The sequence below is a fragment of the Phyllobates terribilis genome, unplaced genomic scaffold (assembly GCF_046119375.1).
Source record: "Phyllobates terribilis strain yellow unplaced genomic scaffold, ASM4611937v1 Scaffold_2__4_contigs__length_985480577, whole genome shotgun sequence".
Classification (NCBI taxonomy): Eukaryota; Metazoa; Chordata; class Amphibia; order Anura; family Dendrobatidae; genus Phyllobates; species Phyllobates terribilis.
This window is the reverse complement of record NW_027362762.1, coordinates 123,406,356-123,423,675: the sequence shown is the minus strand read 5'-3', so window position 1 is coordinate 123,423,675 and position 17,320 is coordinate 123,406,356. Positions and strand designations below refer to the sequence as shown.

Below are 17,320 nucleotides of genomic sequence, written 5' to 3'. Positions count from 1 at the left end.
CAGGAGTAGAGAAGGTCCCGGAAGATGTCATTGACCAACTCTTGAAAGACGGCAGGAGCGTTACAGAGACCAAAGGGCATTACCAGATATTCATAGTGGCCGTCCCAGGTGTTGAATGCCGTCTTCCATTCATCCCCCTGACGGATACGAACCAGGTTGTACGCCCCACGGAGGTCCAGTTTGGTGAAGATTCTAGCCCCCCTCAGACGATTAAATAACTCCGGAATGAGCGGAAGGGGGTACTTATTCTTCACCGTGATCTGGTTAAGGCCTCTATAGTCTATACAGGGACGGAGAGAGCCGTCCTTCTTTTTGACGAAAAAGAAGCCTGCTCCCGCCGGGGAGGTAGATTTCCGGATGAATCCCCTGGCCAGATTCTCCTCAATATATTCGGACATCGACCGGGTCTCAGCAGCGGATAAAGGATAAATATGCCCACGGGGAGGAGTAGTACCAGGTAACAGGTCGATAGGGCACTCGTATGGTCTATGAGGAGGTAGTGTCTCTGCTTCCTTTTTATTAAAGACATCAGCATAAGACCAATAAGGAATCGGAAGTCCAGGTAGATTAGCTGGGGTAGGAGAAGGACAGACGGGATGGACGGGAACCAGACAGGTCTAATGGCAGTCCTGTCCCCAGCGAAGGACTTCTCCGGTCTGCCAGTCAAGCACGGGTGCATGTCTCTGGAGCCAAGGTAGGCCTAGCAAGAGGGCGTGAGAGAGTCCAGGCAGAACATGAAAGGAGATACTCTCAGAATGCAGCATTCCCACCTGCAGAGTAATGGATTCGGTGATGAGTTGGATGGGGCGTGGTAAGAGGCCCCCATCCACGGCAGCAACAGACAAGGGTACAGCCAGAGGTTTGGTGGGGATGCGGTATTTCTCTACCAGGGACTGTGAAATAAGATTCCCGGCTGCTCCAGAGTCAAGTTGGGCTAGTTCGAAATAACGGTTCTCCCCGCAGACGATTGAGACTGACAGCAGCAGAGATGGAGAGGATTTATCCTTGTCTAGGTTGACCTCTCTGAGCGAACCTAGACACAGGCGTTTCCCGACCTCTCCGGGCAGGCACGGATCCGGTGCTCCTTACTGCCACAGTAGAAGCAGCTCCCCTCGGCACAGCGTAAGTCCTGACGGGTTTTGACCATCTTGGTCTGGTCGACCTGCATAGACTCAGGAGAGTGTACCTGGGTAGAGACGGAGGGAGTGACGGGTTTCTGAAAAGTAGGAGCTAGACATGGTAACCTCCTCTCACGGGTGACCTCTTTGGCACGCTCCTGGAACCGTAGGTCAATCCGGGTGGCAAGAGTTATTAGGTCATCGAGAGTGGTAGGAATGTCCCGACCGGCAAGTTCATCTTTAATACGGCCGGACAGACCCTCCCAGAAGACGGATACCAGAGCGTCGTTATCCCAGGCCAGCTCCGAGGCAAGGGTACGGAACCGTATGGCATATTGGCCCACGGTGAGACTTCCCTGACGGAGGCGTAGCAGTGATGATGCGGATGAGGTCTTCCGTCCGGGTTCGTCGAAGACTTTCCGGAAAGCCGTGAGAAAAGCAGGCAAGTTGGACACCAGGGGGTCTCCTCTCTCCCATAGAGGATTTAGCCAGGCCAGGGCCTCCCCGGTGAGATGGGACATGATGAATGCAATTTTGGCCCGGTCGGAGTTAAACTGGTGGGACAATAGTTCAAAGTGCAGGGTGCACTGATTTATGAAGCCCCGAGCCTGGGCGGAGTCGCCTCCGAAGCGAGGAGGTGCAGAAAGCCGGGGTCCGGGGTAGGATACCATGGTATTAGTGGGCAGCGGAGCTGCCAGATTGCGAGACATGGCACTGGCGGTGGTTGCTGGTGGAGCAGTCAGAGTGTCCAGGCGAGTATTGACATTCCGCAGGTGACCCAGGATGGACTCCTGTTGGGACCTTTGACGGGACAGTTCATGACACAGGTCCGAGAGCGAGGGAACTTGGGTGCCACCGGGTTCCATGGCCCGAGCAAACTGTAACGGGTCTGGGAGGCGGAACCTCTGAGCTACTATACAAGGGGGCAGTCCTTGTAAGGGAGCGGGTGGCGACCAGGGAAGACGGGCAGGAGGTCACAGCAGGTGACCGGGACAGTCTCTGAGTGAACGGGCTGGAGGTCACGGCAAGTGACCAGGGCAGTCTCTGGATGAACGGGCAGATGGTCACGGCAAGTGACCGGGGCAGTCTCTAGGTAAAGGGTTGGTACGACCTGTGGCGGCTGATGATAGACGTGAGCTCCCAGGTGAGCAGGCGAGAGTCTCTGGATGAACGGGTGGTCACAGCATGTGACGGCGGAGCCTCCAGGAAGACCAACAGACAGGCGGCAGATGAGCGCTTCCAGGTGAGCGGGCAGAAGTCTCTGGACAGGCGGGTGGTCACAGCACGTGACGGCAGAGCCTCCAGGTAGGCTAGCAGACAGGCAGCAGATGAGCGCTCCCAGGTGAGCGAGCAGGAGTCACTGGACAGGCAGGTGGTCACAGCACGTGACGGCGGAGCCTCCAGGTAGACTAGCAGGCAGGTAGCAGGTGTGTGCTCCCAGGTGAGCGGGCAAGCTGGTCCATAGACAGACTGACAGGAGTTGGAAGGCAGACCGTTGGACCTCGGGCAAGCAGGCAGGTGGCTGATGTGCGCTCCCAGGTGAGCGGGCAGACTGGTCCTTAGACAGACTGACAGGAGTAGTACGGCAGACCGTCGGACCTCAGACTAGCAGGCAGGTAGCGGATAGTCAGGCAGGAATCTGGCAGGTAACTGGCAGGTAACTGGCAGGTAACTGGCAACGGGACCTGAGGGCTGAAGCAGAGTAGTAAACAGTGCAACAACATTGCTCGGGCACCTCCATTTTGGAGGAGGTGCCTTATATATGGTGAAGTCCTCCAGCCATTGGCCGGGGACTCCTTAGGACGGCGCGCGCGGCCCCTTTAAGAGGGAGGGAGAGCGCGCGCCCTAAGCACAGTGGACGGGAAGGAGCGCGCGCTGCCAGCAGAGTGGGAGGAGGACGCCGGGCACGGAGCAGGGAGGTGAGGGGAACAGCGTCCCTGCCTAGCAGAGGGCAGGGACGCCGGCGCTACAAGTACAATGGGATTTAGATCTGTACTCATTGTTGGCCAGAACTCTCCAGAACTTTGTTTATATTCATTTCTGGGTGCTTCTTGAAGTATGTTTGGAGTCATTGTCCTGCTGGAAGACCCATGACCTAGGACGCAAACCCAGCTTTCTGGCACTGGGCACTAACCCAAAACGTAAAACCAAAACGAACCCAAAATCCTTCTGTAATCTTCAGATTTCATGATGTCTTGCACACAGTCAAGGCACCCTGTGCCAGAAGCAGCAAAACTATCCCAAAACATCTTTGAACCTCCAACACATTTGACTGTAGGAACTGTATTCTTTTCTTTGTAGGTCTCATTCCATTTTCGGTAAACAGTAGAATGATGTGCTTTACCAAAAAGCTCCACCTTGGTCTCATCTGTTCAAAAGATGCTTTGCCAGAAGGAATTTGGCTTACTCATGTACATTTTGGCAAACTGCAGTCTAGATTTTTATGTCTGTATCAGCAGTGGGGTCCTCCTGGGTTTTCTGCCAAAATATTTCATATCATTCAAATGTCGATGTATAGTTTACAATGACACTGATGCACCCTGAGCCTTCAGAACAGCTTCAATTTCTTTGGAACTTGATTGGGGCTGCTTATCCACCATCCAGATGATCCTGCGTTGCAATATTTCAGAAATTTTTCTCTGCCATCCACATCCAGGGAGATTAGTGCCATGAGTTGCAAACTTCTTGATTATTTGCGCAGCATGGCCAAGGAACATCAAGCTCTCTGGAGATGGACTTCTAACTTGTTGATATTTTTCAACAGTTTTGGATCTCAAGTCCTCAGGCAGTTATCTTCTCCTCTTTCCATTCTCCATGCTCAGTGTGGCACACACAGACATACAATGAAAAGATTGAGTCTTTTTATCTGGTTTCAGGTGTGATTTTCATATTTCAACAGGTGTGGACCTGTTACTTGCCACAGGTGAGTTTGAACGAGCATCACATGCTTGAATCAAAGTTGTTTACCTACAATTTTGGAAAGGTGCCAACAATTTTGTCCTTCCCATTTTGGGGGTTTTGTGTGAAATTATGTCCAATTCGCCTTTTTTTTCTGTTTTTCTCTGTTGCTCCAATACACACAAAGGAAATAAGCATGTGTATTACAAAACATGTGCGATTGCAATCATTTTCAGGGAGAAATAATTAATTTCAAGGGTGCCAACACTTTTGGCCATGATTCTTTATGGCTTCCTGGTGGGCTTATGCTTGTAAACAACAGCCAATCAGAGAAGGAGAGTTCAAAATTAAAAATATAGGATAGGGGAAAAGCATCTGCATAAACCTCTCGTGAGCCAGCAGGAGTGCAATTTGAAACTTCCATCAGATTGTATGGTCTAAAGGTAATGATTTAAAAAAATATATTATTAAATAATATATTAGGACTGCATCTGCACATCTGCTTTAAAGGATCTTTACTCTCCTGTCTTCTTTATTCCTATTCTACTACTATACACTCTTGCTGACAGTACCCAGGTGCATACAGGCTGTATATGTGGTATCACCACTGCTACCTATCACTCTTCATATACAAGACTCATTTTCATTTCTTTTTGTATTAGTTTTATGGCATAAGTGTCTTCTTTAATTTAATGATTAATTATGCTAGAAAATAAACATTTCAAATATCTCATTATCTTGTCTCAGGAGGTTATGAGAAATCTTGTTAAGAGATATGTTGCTGCAATGATCAGGGATGCGAAGACTGAAGAAGGGTTAACAGAAGAAAACTTTAAGGTATCTTGTCTACGATTTCATAATTTGTTAATTTGTATTTATGTTATTTTATTCTTTAGATTGGATAATTTAACCTGACCATTCTTCAGTGTGAATAATAGACTGATCAATCACATCTACATATTGTGCATTAATAATGTGACCGAGGAGGGATGTAAATGTGCCTCCTTATATTTATGCAATATTTTTTCCAATATAATTTTCATAATTTTTCCTCTGACTTTATTATATCTATGCTAATGACAAATAGAATTTATTTTGTCATTTACAGATTTAAAGAAAATGGTGAGATGCAAAAGAGGGCAGCACAGTAGGCATGCCTGGCTGTGATGTGCGGTTGCAGGAGTGACAGGGTGCAAAAGAGGACAGCACAGTAGGAGTGCTTGGCTGTGATGCATTGCGGGGGAGTGGCGGGGTGCAAGAGAGGACAGTACAGTAATAGTGCCTGGTTGTGATGTGAGGTGGCAGGAGTGACAGGGTTCAAAAGAGGACAGCTCAGTAGGAGTGCTTGGCTGTGATGCATTGTGGGGGAGTGGGGGGGTGCAGAGAGGACAGTACAGTAATAGTGCCTGGCTGTGAGGCGAGCTGGCAGGAGTGGTGGGATTCAAGAGAGGACAGTACAGTAATAGTGCCTGCTGTGATGTGTGGTGGGGTGCAAGAGAGGACAGTACAGTAATAGTGCCTGGCTGTGAGGCGAGCTGGCAGGAGTGGTGGGATTCAAGAGAGGACAGTACAGTAATAGTGCCTGGCTGTGATGCACGCTGGCAGGAGTGGTGGGGTGCAAGAGAGGACAGTACAGTAATAGTGCCTGGTTGTGATGCATGGTGGGGGGAGTGGTGGGGTGCAAGAGAAGACAGTACAGTAGAAGTGCCTGGCTTTGATGCACAGTGGGGGGAAAGTGGAGGGGTGCAAGAGAGAGCAGCACAGTAGGAGTGCCTGACTGTGATGCGCAGTTGGGGGTGGCAGGGTGAAAAAGAGGGCAGCACAGTAGGAGTGTCTGGCGGTGATAGGATGGAATGGCTCATCTAATAACACATTATGTGCCTTTAGTATATAGATACGACTTTAATACTCAGTACACTGTATTATGGATATATTTTACCCTAGAAATATATTTTCTAGTTGAAAGTTCCTCTGTAAGATAGCAATCTCTGCATAAAAAGTGGAAATATTAGAAGCATGTACAGATTATACTGCAGTACCTGGATTGACAACAATGTCTTGTTGTATAGTAGTACTTGGGTCGATTGACAGTAAATGTAAGTTCATAAATTCATGCTGGGGAAATAAATAATGATATGATTAGATTTGTAATCTTTTTATGGCATGACTATCTCTATAGAAAGCATAAAAGACTAGAGGCAGTTTTATAAAGTGATACAAAATTCCTATATTGTTACCCTGGTGATAATGTTGATTTTTTAAAACAATTTCATAGGAATTAAAGCAAGATATTTCCAGCTTCCGTTTTGAAGTCTTGGGATTGTTAAAAGGAAATAAGTTAAATTTTCACAACACTAAAATGAACAATGTATCAGAGGAGGCAGAAGAGAAAAGTAAACCCAAAGAAAATACAAGTAGAACGCAGAAGAAAAACTTCAGCTTCTTTGACATAACCACGATGATTCATCCCAGAACGGGAGAGATAAGAGCCGATAAGCATAACAATGTGAGCAATGGCATTGCTCTGCTAGCTTCAGAGCCTTCGAAGGAAAAGCCGAAGAAAATTCAATTTGCCAAAGACATAAAAAGCTTTGGGCTTTTTCACAGACACGCAAAAACTACTAGCACGGAACAGAGTTCTACTAAAATCTACTCAGTTTCCGAGGAAATTCTGGAGTCAGAAATATCTAGCCCAACAGAAAAAATATTTAACTCCATAAATAGCCAAGAACTTACCACCGAATTAAATGTTAACAAACTGGATGAACAATGCACATTAACGCAAGGTCGTATTGACACCTTGGAATGTCTACCATCAGAGCCTTCTGCCAGTGGCCACAGTTTAATAGAGGAGAGTCAATTCCATGATGTTGCATACACATCGAGGAAAGAACTACTGTCAGATACAAAGAGCACACAAGGGGAACCCTCCACAGAAGGAGATACTATTACTAAACTGTGAACATCATCTGTACATATGGCATATGGTATTTTAAGTGCATTTGGAATGTTTAATAATTCCTTACATGACTGATTAAAGCATTGTCACTTTGGGGCATGATGACCATTTATAAAGATATGACCAACTTTAGGGTTTTGAATGCACAGTAGGGATTATGTAGGGTTTGCAAAGGAATTAGCATTTATATTTTTTTTTTTGCAGAAACTCTACAGTTATTATCCATATATAAATATATCCATATAAGTACCTTCGTATACTAGACTATGCAAAATAATCTTATTGAACGCATTGAAGAAAACTGTTGCTGTTAACACTATTGTACATTATTTCTTGTTAGGATGTAATTAAAGGCATCTACTGTAATGTATTAATGGTGAGATGGTTCTCCAGATGGAACTAGACATGAAGCTCAGGGAATATTAGAGAATATGTTCTTCTATGTACAGGGTGTTTATTGTGTATTGCACAAAACCACATGGGAGCAAAGGGTACGGATCATAAAGGTGGAGCCTCACTTTATATAGTTTTCACTGTACTTCTCGGGGAAGAGAAAACATTGTAATGGTAAAAAATAACCTCTCATAGACCATTCTTGTTATTGAATGGTTTGTATCTTTGGAATTGTGTGATTGTGTTGGCTTTGGTCTCTTTCACAGATTAGGATGGAAACTGTAGAAATGTTATCCTAGAAATTGTAGGCAGTGGAAAATGGAAACCATGTAAAGGACAACCATCATAGGAACAAGAGAGTGGCTCTTCTTCTTTTCTTTGTACTAATTTTAAGAATTTACAATAAAATGTTTTCTGTTAATGATTACGTTTTCAACATTAATTTATACACATGGCATAGAGTAACTTGGTAAATACACTGTATTACTTATTGTATACATATTATGAATTTCAGCTAGAATTATATTTCAATGATGCATCTGCAATTGTTCTGCTTGTTATTCGAAAAGGTCAAGAAGCTTGAGGCCAGGCACACTCCCAACAGCTTAGTTGATCTCATTAATACAGTGGAACACTTTATTGTCATCCATCACATTTTATTGTCATCCATCAGATTACTATTGAGCGCTAAAAATGAAGCCAGCTCATGTTGTGATGAGATTTCCGATATGAAGCCTCTAGAATTGAAAATGCAGCTTTGGGTTTCGTTACAGGCTGTAACATAGAAGGAATCTCTCAGTAGGGTCAAGCCTCCTAAGTCATCTAAATGGATATGCAGGTCATAAAAAGTTGAATAAAATGATACCGTGCTATTTGCGAATCTGTGTTTTTCTTACTATATAAATTTGCTGTTAAGATCTCTGAGCCGGACAGAGATCTCTCTGAAAATTTACCACCAGAGCTTATTATAAATGAAGGGGGTGTTAGCAATGTGAAAAATGTATTGACTGACAGTCTGTTGCCTTGATCTCACTGCAGAGCTATGTGTGATTTTAGCTAACGTAGTGCAGCAGAGCTGAGCTTTTTCTCACCACAAACACATCAGCAACTGTGGCTCTCCTCACATAGTGCTTTCCCCTCTGTTGTACTGCCCTTTCACCCACACTGGCGGCCAGGGCATTAGATGATAAAGACCTCTGAAAGAACAACTGCAGCTGCACATGTGCTTGTAATGAGTCAAAGCTCAGCTTTGATGTACTGTGCTAGATATAATCACACACAGCTCTGCAGTGAGATCAGGAGAGCAGACTGTCAATCTGCAGATATCGCATATATCAAAGAATCATTTTAATCAACTATTCTACCTGCATACTCATATAGATGTCTTAGGGGGGTTGATACTGCTGATAGATTCCCTTTAAGAATACAAGGTAACCAATGAATTGAAAAAGTTACTTAAAATTTCCGGTACTAAATACTATACACTCAATGCTTCTTTCTTAAATATAAATCTTAATTATCAATCCATAAAACAGAATACTGTGGCCAGTTTTAGATGGCCATTTTTGTCCATATTTTAGCACCAATATTAAAATGAATTTCTCATAATATACATTTATCACATATCCCAGGATAGGCGGTAAATGTCTTTTCTGTGTGGTATCCTCTACTGGTACCTCCACCACTCATGAGAATGTGTGTCTCAATGATCTATTCTACCTCATTGCTGTTGGAGGTACGTGGTCACACATAACCTCTGCCACTCCATTCAGTGCCTATGGGACTGATAGAGGTAGCTCAGTACAGCATCCGACTGTCTCCATCAGTAACATAGACAGCAATAGAGCAGAAGAAGTTATCCATAAATCCTGACAGCAGTAAGGTAATAAGAGGGATCAGGACCCACTTCTTGTGATCAAGAGGTAGGAACTTCAGTAATAAGAAATGTATCATCTATTATGGAAACAGGTGATGATACATTTCTTTTGTGGAAAAACCCTTTAAAGGCTGCAATACCAAAACCTCCTGAATTTCAACTGAATTTAAAGTGGTTAACCTGTCATGTTGAAAATGGTACCTTATCTAGAGGCAGGATGTTATAGATCAGAAGGAGCTGATCAGATTGATTTACAATTTTGTGGAGAATGTTTCAGTAAATTTTGCATTTTTTTCATTGAAATCCTTGGTGTTTGCATGTGGGTGGTCCTAGTCAGTGATTGACTGTATTACTGTCCAAGCAGAGATAGCTGTCAATTACTAGTAGAGTAGACCCCCCCCCCACTAGACTCATATACATATAAGTTATACTGAATCTTTTCCAACAAACTTGTATATCATTCAGCTCAGGTCCCCCTTCTCTATACCATGCCGTCCACAAATTGGACTTTATGTACAATGTGACAGGTTCCCTTTAAATCACCATTCAATGCAACAAAGAATTACGTTTAGTTCAATAGAAACTCGGAAGTTCCAGTCATTGTGGCCTTAAATCAGATTCTAAAATTTGGCTGTGTATGTGAAAGTTGGCAAAACCAAAAGCAATTATATTACCTTCTTTAATTTGAGAAGCAACTGTTGACAATCAACATAGCCCTAAACTTCCCACAGAGCCAGACTTGCTGGGAAACCAAGTTAGATGGCCAAAATTGCTTTTATGAATGAACAGAATGACAGCTGGTAAATTGTCTTTCTTGGATGTAGTAGAACGGTTTTATACTGTATGTAGCTATGACTTGAAGCAGTGTTTTTCAATCAACTTCTAGTGGTAATCTGGGATTCCTGAGATCCTGGTAAGAGGCTCCTCAGGAGACAGAAAGGATATGTCCACTTAATATCTTTTAAATGCCGGTGTCCTCGTCAAGGATTGGATTTCAAGCAGAAGATGCTTTAGGAAAATATTGGCTAATATTGGCATCTTCTTTGTTGTTTATTCTGCAATTTTTTTACAACAGCTTTGCCACTTTTTTTATTCTTTTAGGAATAAAATAGTGAGCAGCTTTCATGCGGGAAAACATCTGAAGCATGGCCAGGTCACTTATTTTAGCTTTGCAGCATTCAAAGCCTGAATTGGTTAAAAGAAGGCCAGAAATCTGCTATGTTTCCCAATGATATTCCGCATGTGCTGTGCACATGCTGCGGATTATCATTGTGGAAAAATCCGCAGCACGTCCATTAATTTTGCGGAATCGCAGCAAAATCGTCGCCATTGACTTGCATTGAACCGCATAACATCCGCACGCATACATGCGGATGTTTTGCGATTCAATGTGCGGATGGTACCCGGGTCTGGAGAAGAGGAGACTCTCCTCCAGACCCGGGTACCATAGTACCTCTAATTAAAAAATAATTAAAATAAAAAAAACCATTATACTCACCTTCCGATGGCCCCCGGTCTCCTCAGCGATGTGTCCTGGATTCTCCGGCGGTCTGCGATGGTGTAAAAGGACCTTCCATGATGTAATATAGTTATGTGCTGGTCACGCGACCCCCAACGTGTTTTTTTTTATTTTTAACATTTTAATTCCTTTTTTTTACTATCAATGCTGCATTTAAAGCAGCAGATGGTCACACAATATAAATCCATGTCGGTTGCATATATTTATATTGTGTGACCAAGTTGTAAAGCACTTTTCAAAGTGATGCTGAAATCGCTTGGAAAAGCGCTTGACAAAACGCATGCTGAAATGCATTCAACGGCTATGTTCCCACGATGCAGAAATGCTGCATATTTTTTCCGCTTCTCCCTGGCAGGAAAAACGCATGCGGATTTTACATGCATTTTTCCCGCCAGGTAGAAGCGTTTGTCAAGCGTTTTTGCATGCATTTCTGCATGCGTGTTATCAAGCGCTTTTCCAAGCGATTTTAGCATCACTTGGAAAAGTGCTTGACAACTTGTTCACACTATATAAATCCATGCAACCGGCATGGATTTATAGTAGTGTGACCAAGTAATAGTTAAAAAAAAGAATAACAATGGTAAAAAATAAAAAATAAAGATTATACTTACCTTCCGATGTCCTCCCGGTGTTTTCTCCGCTGCGTCCGGTGTCTTGGGCGGCTCGCGGTGGTGTGAAGGACCTGCGGTGACGTCATTGAGTCATGTGACAGTATAGTCTTTACTTTTTATTTTAAATTCTTTTTTTAACAGGTTCTATGGTACCCAGGTCTGGATGAGAGTCTCCTCTCCTCCAGACCCGGGTACCATCCACTCATTGAACCGTATGATATCCGCATGTGCATATGTAGTGATGCGGATGCCACGCGGTCCAATGCAAGTCAATGGCGGCGATTACGCTGCGTATCCGCAAAATTAATGGACATGCTGTGTATTTTTCCGCAATGATAATCCACAGCGGAAATTTTCGCAGCATGTGCACAGCACATGCGGATTATCATTGGGGACCATGGGGCACGTATTACCAAGCGTTTTTTAAGAATTTTCGCTGTGGAAATTCCACTGTAAAAATGCTTGAAAAACGCATAGTGGGCACGCAGCCTACCTGGCAGAAAAAACGCATGTAAAATCCGCATGCGTTTTTTCTGCCAGGGAGATGCAGAAATGCTCAGGAAAAATCCGGAGCATTTCTGCATCAGGGGTACATGATGTGCCCATGATGCAGAAATGAAGCAGAAAATTTCTGCAGCGTTTCTGCATGTTCTTGGCAGTCAAAAACGCTTGCGGATTTCGCATGCGTTTTTGACGCGGTTTTGACGCGTTTTTTACATGCGGATTTGACGTGCATTTTTCAGCAGAAACGCTTTAAAAACACTTGGTAATCCGTGCCCCATGATCCCCAATGGAAATCTGCATGTTCTGTGCCCATGCTGCTGAATTTTCATGTCCATTATTTGTGCAATTCTGCATGCGGATTTGAGGTCCCAATGGACTTGAAAAACGCAAGTCAAATCGGCATGTAAAAACTCTGCAAAAAGGCGTCAAAAACGCATGCAAAATCTGCAAGCATTTTTGACTGCCAAGAACATGCAGAAAAGCTGCAGAAATGTTCTGCTTCATTTCTGCATCGTGGGCACATAGCCTTACAGTTCTAGCAAAGTGGTTGGAACATCTAGAAGCATCCACTTTGCTTTCTCTACGCAGCACAAACTGACCTGCAGTGCATTTTTGAAATCTGAAAAATTTCAATTTTTCTCGTGATAGACATGCATTTTATTGGCAGGTTTTCCCCATAGGCTTGAATGAGATAAGGAGAAGCTGCAGGTAAAAAAACGCATCTGCACAGAGCTTTATCAAGAAAGTTTTATTAAAGCATTATTAAAGTATTATATTATATGTATAATATTAAAGTAACAGAAATTTCCAATAAAAACAGCTTTCTTTACAACATGATGAACCAAAAGGAGATGAAAAATACAGCTTAAAATAACAATAAAAATGTATGTAAAAAAAAATACACTAAAAAAAACAATGAAAAAAACACAAGTAACCTAATTTAGGTAAAATAGGTCGAGAAATGCTGCAGAAAATCTGCAACATCAAAAATGCACTGAAAACTCATTGTGGGAACATAAACTAACAGAGAACAAGAATAGAAATGACTGACTTAGAAAAGACCATTGGAAAAGTAAAGATATTTAAAAAATCAATAAAATTAAATAAGAAAAACTATAATCAAAATTATTCTAAAAATATAATGTTATATATGAAATATGTATAGTAAATATAATAAATAATAAGAGCAATATATTGCCAGTCATTAATTTTCTTTTCATTTGCACTATGAAAATATAGTTGAAACATTAATATTCTGTTTTTTAAATAGAATTGTAAACATTTCAGCTAAACATTTACTATGATACAAAGTCAACCCCGGTAAACACTGCACTTGAACGACAGCCAAATGTTCGGGCGCAATGTACCTGAGAGCCCATTACTAAGAAAATTATCTAATTTGTAAGAAAACCCTAATTATTTTTATGAAATATCCACAAACTTTGATTTATTCATTTATAAAACGAGCAAAATAAATAATTGTGATGAAGAAACGACAGAAAGTACGAACCTTCAAAAGTGAGAACCTTCAGGCACAAGAGCCTGAGAAGCCACGGAGGTCATACCTGTTTTCCTCAAGGACGGCGGTAAAACTGAAGGAGGGGTTTCAAGCAGCACCTAAAGATAAGAAGGTACTGGGAGGGGTGGGATCCCGTGCTACATTGGAGAGGAGGGGGAAACAAAAATGTGTGAGCTGTGCCTGTCAGGCCTATAGCGCCTGACGCACTGTTAATGTAATTTTTAAAACACGAATCGGTATATTTGTTGGTTCATTCAGTATCTTGATTAACTTAAAGCCCATTTAGATCCTCTGATTTCGGCCCATTAATGAGCACCAATGTATGCATCGACAGGCACTGGTTACTCACTTACACGAGCCGACAAAACTCATGGGAAGAGAACGATCGTAGCTCCAATCAAAATGAATAAGCCGCCTCGCTTTTGAAAGGGCTAGGCATCCTTTGTTACAGCATGGTTTCTATATTTGGATAGCTTCTTAAAAGAGGTATTCAACGAATATTGTACGATGGAAATTTATACCATTTTGTATTATTCCTTGCATCTCAATTTTGATTAAAATATTAAAACAATGCAGGTTGCAATTTTAATCACTGCAGACTTACTGTATATCTTAAAGGCAATGAGAAATTTATGCAAACATTTTCTCTCTACTATACATAAATGTTATTTGCTTAGAGCAGCACGTTGGCTCAGTGGTTAGCACTGCAGCGCTGGGGTCCTGGGTTCAAATCCCACCAAGGACAACATCTGCAAGGAGTTTGTATGTTTTCCATGTGTTTCTGTGGGTTTCCTCTGGGTTCTCTGGTTTCCTCCCACACGCCAAAGACATACTGATAAGAAATTTAGATTGTGAGCCCCAATGGGGACAGTGCCCATAATGTCTGTAAAACGCTGTGGAATATGATGGCGCTAAAAAAGAAAAGCAGAACAAATAAAAAATAAATATATTTGCTAACAATAAATTACCGCTTTATGGTATTCTCACTTTTCCTGAAAAATACAGCAATTTCAAGACGAGTCTCAAATCTTGTGACAATTAGGCTGGGGCTATATGACGACTTTGGCTGTGAGCGTCACTAATTATTTTGATTTATTATTATTAAAGGAAATTGTCCTTTGTTGAGATAGTAAACAAAGTACTGTTTTTTGGAGCTTTTGTTTTTGTTCTTTCTTACTGATGTTTGTGGCTAAGAAAACTAAGAGCCCCTGATTGAATCCCAGCTTCATCAGGACAATGACCAGAGCATAGTTTGATTTTTGCAGTACTGTCTTGCAAATTGGACCATAAGTATGGGGTGGGAAATGAGTTTAGCTGGTTCAGCTTAACATTTCTAGCAAAACTGTCTTTTCCTTTTTAGCGGGTACAGTAAACAATTATTTTATCCCGTGGAAGTAAAAGTAGAACTTTCTATTTCATTGTATATCAATTTTTGAGAATTATTTCATGACCCCCCCCAGTCCACGGCGGTATACAATAGAACAGACATAAACATAATTTATAAAAATAAGTCCTTGCTATCCATAGCAACTAATAAGAGCTCAGCTTTTATTACTTAAAAGCAACCTGTCACCAGTTTTATGCCTTAAAAGACATGTCCATTGCCTTTATAAGCATGTAAATGAAGTTCTTACAACCCTTTTATACCCTCATAGGTGCACCTACCTACCTCCAAAAAAGTGATTTATTCGTGTCCCACGCTGCATGCAAATTGAGCAGTCCGATGGGTGAATCCAGATCACACTTATAGCCGCCACTGTTTGTCACGCAAGGTGAGGGAAAGACTAAGTGCAACACGAAGGGAAGAGGGGAAGGAAGTCCAAATACTAGGGAAAGGAGGAGTGGAGACCCCTAGGCAGATCTAATATCACCCTGCCTACTCTACCATCCCTATATAGGTTCCACACCTATCGCCGAGCAGGAACCTAAGCCCTGAATGTCCCTAGATCTTGGCCCTAGATAGGGAGGGGACAGGGTGAGCACTAGTCAAGACGCACTGCAAACTAAAGACAACAAGGTAGACAAACAAAGGGGATACACTTAGCTTGAGCAGAAAACCAGAGAGATAACGCCAACTGTCCCCCAAGGGCACCAGAGAAGAAACTAGCCAACTGCTAGTGCTCCAAGCCAAGACAAAGTTACATAGAACTATCACCGGCGTCTCACTGGGGAAACTGAGAGTATTAAACTACCAAGCAATGGTTTGTCAATCAGCAGCAGAAGGTGGAGGTAGCTACTGGGCAGTGGCGTACCGCCAATGGCGGCAGACCACGCCACTGCTATGGGGACCGTGACCGCGGGGGGCCAGTGAGCCGAGGGACCCCAAGCAGCGAGGGGACCCAAGCAGCGTGGGGACGAGCTGTATAGGTGAGTATTGGTGGATAGTGGTGGGGAAAGGGAGGTTGCGGCGGAGCGGAGCTCACACAGTAGCCGCTGAAGCAGCTATCACGTGTGACCACTGCTAAAGAGTCATGAATATTCCCTCTTCTCCACTCCCATGGGCATGGAGAAGAGGGAATATTCATTCTCTTTAGTAGTGGGCACGGAGGAGCACTGAGTCACAGCTTCTGCTGACAGTGCCTGCTACTAAAAAAAATGCATATTCACGCTTCTCCACACCCATAGTCCTGGCGTGGAGAGGAGTGAATATGCCGGCAGCCGCAGCTAACCTCGGGATCTGAGAATGCGCGTTGTTCAGATGCCGACATGAGCTGCAGCAGACAGGACACAGCGCTGGAGGAGAGGTGAGGAAGGAAGGTGAGTAATAGTGTTTATTTTTTTTGTGTGTGCAGTGATTGGGGGATGAGGTTGCCATATATACCAGGATTAGGGGTTTGGGAGGGCCACACATACCAAGATTGGGGGATTGAGGGGACCACATATACCAGGATTGGGGGATTGACGGGGGCCACGCATACCAGGATTGGAGGATTGAGGAGGACACACATACCAGGATTGAGGGATTGAGGAGGCCACACATACCAGGATTTGGGGATTGAGGAAGCCACAAATACCAGGATTGGGGGATTGAGGAGGCCACACATACCAGGATTGGGGGATTGAGGAGGCCACACATACCAGGATTGAGGAGACCACACATACCAGGATTGGGGGATTGAGGTGGCAACACATACTAGGATTGGGGGATTGAGGAGGCCACACATACCAGGATTGGGGGATGAGGGGTGCCATACGTACCAGGATTGGGGGATGATGGGTGCCATATGTACCAGGATTGGGAAATTTACTCTTAGCTGCTGCATTTCCCACCCTAGGCTTACACTCGAGTCAATACGTTTTTCCAGTTTTTTTGTAGTAAAATTAGGGGCCTCGGCTTATACTCGGGTCGGCTTATTTAAAATATACGGTATTTTAAAAATCAGTGAGTACGTGGTGCCCATAATACTGCAGGACTGTGGGGTGCATTATACTATATGGGGGCTGCATTTTACCCTATGGGGTGTGTAATATACTGTATGGAGGACTGTGGGGAGTGAATTATATTCTATGGAGGACCATGGGAAGTTCATTATACTATATGGAAGATTATGGGGGGCGCATTATGCTATATGGAGGATTATCAGTGGTGTATTATACTCTATGGAAGGCTATGTGGGGCCTTTATAATATTTTGAGGGTTATGTGGGGGGCCATTATACTGTTTGGAGAACTAGTGCAGGCCATTATACTGTATGTAAGCCCATTATAGTGTATGGAGGGCTCTGTGGGGGTCACAGTTGGGGGATCATACTGTGTTGGTGTCACCATACTTTGCCTTGGGAGATGAAGTGGGGTAATGTAGGGTCATTATACTGTGCATGTGGAGGCTAATGTGGAGGAATGCACCATGGGGGTATCATACTGTGTTTGGGGGCACTTTTGTTGGCATCATACTTTAAGAGGAAATGAAAGAGGGATCTAGG

The 17,320-nt window shown here is 43.4% G+C and overlaps 1 protein-coding gene across 1 annotated transcript in view; it reads left to right on the top strand.

Moving 5' to 3' along the window:
* Positions 1 to 8,345, top strand: part of TRPC4 (transient receptor potential cation channel subfamily C member 4) — a 557,235-nt gene extending 548,890 nt beyond the window's left edge. Inside the window, exons 10-11 of the mRNA XM_073662572.1 lie at positions 4,764 to 4,853; positions 6,292 to 8,345. Coding sequence (XP_073518673.1) covers positions 4,764 to 4,853; positions 6,292 to 6,978 — 777 coding nt within the window. The 3' untranslated portion in view covers positions 6,979 to 8,345. The remainder of the gene's footprint in view (positions 1 to 4,763; positions 4,854 to 6,291) is intronic.
* The last annotated feature ends 8,975 nt before the right edge of the window (positions 8,346 to 17,320 follow it).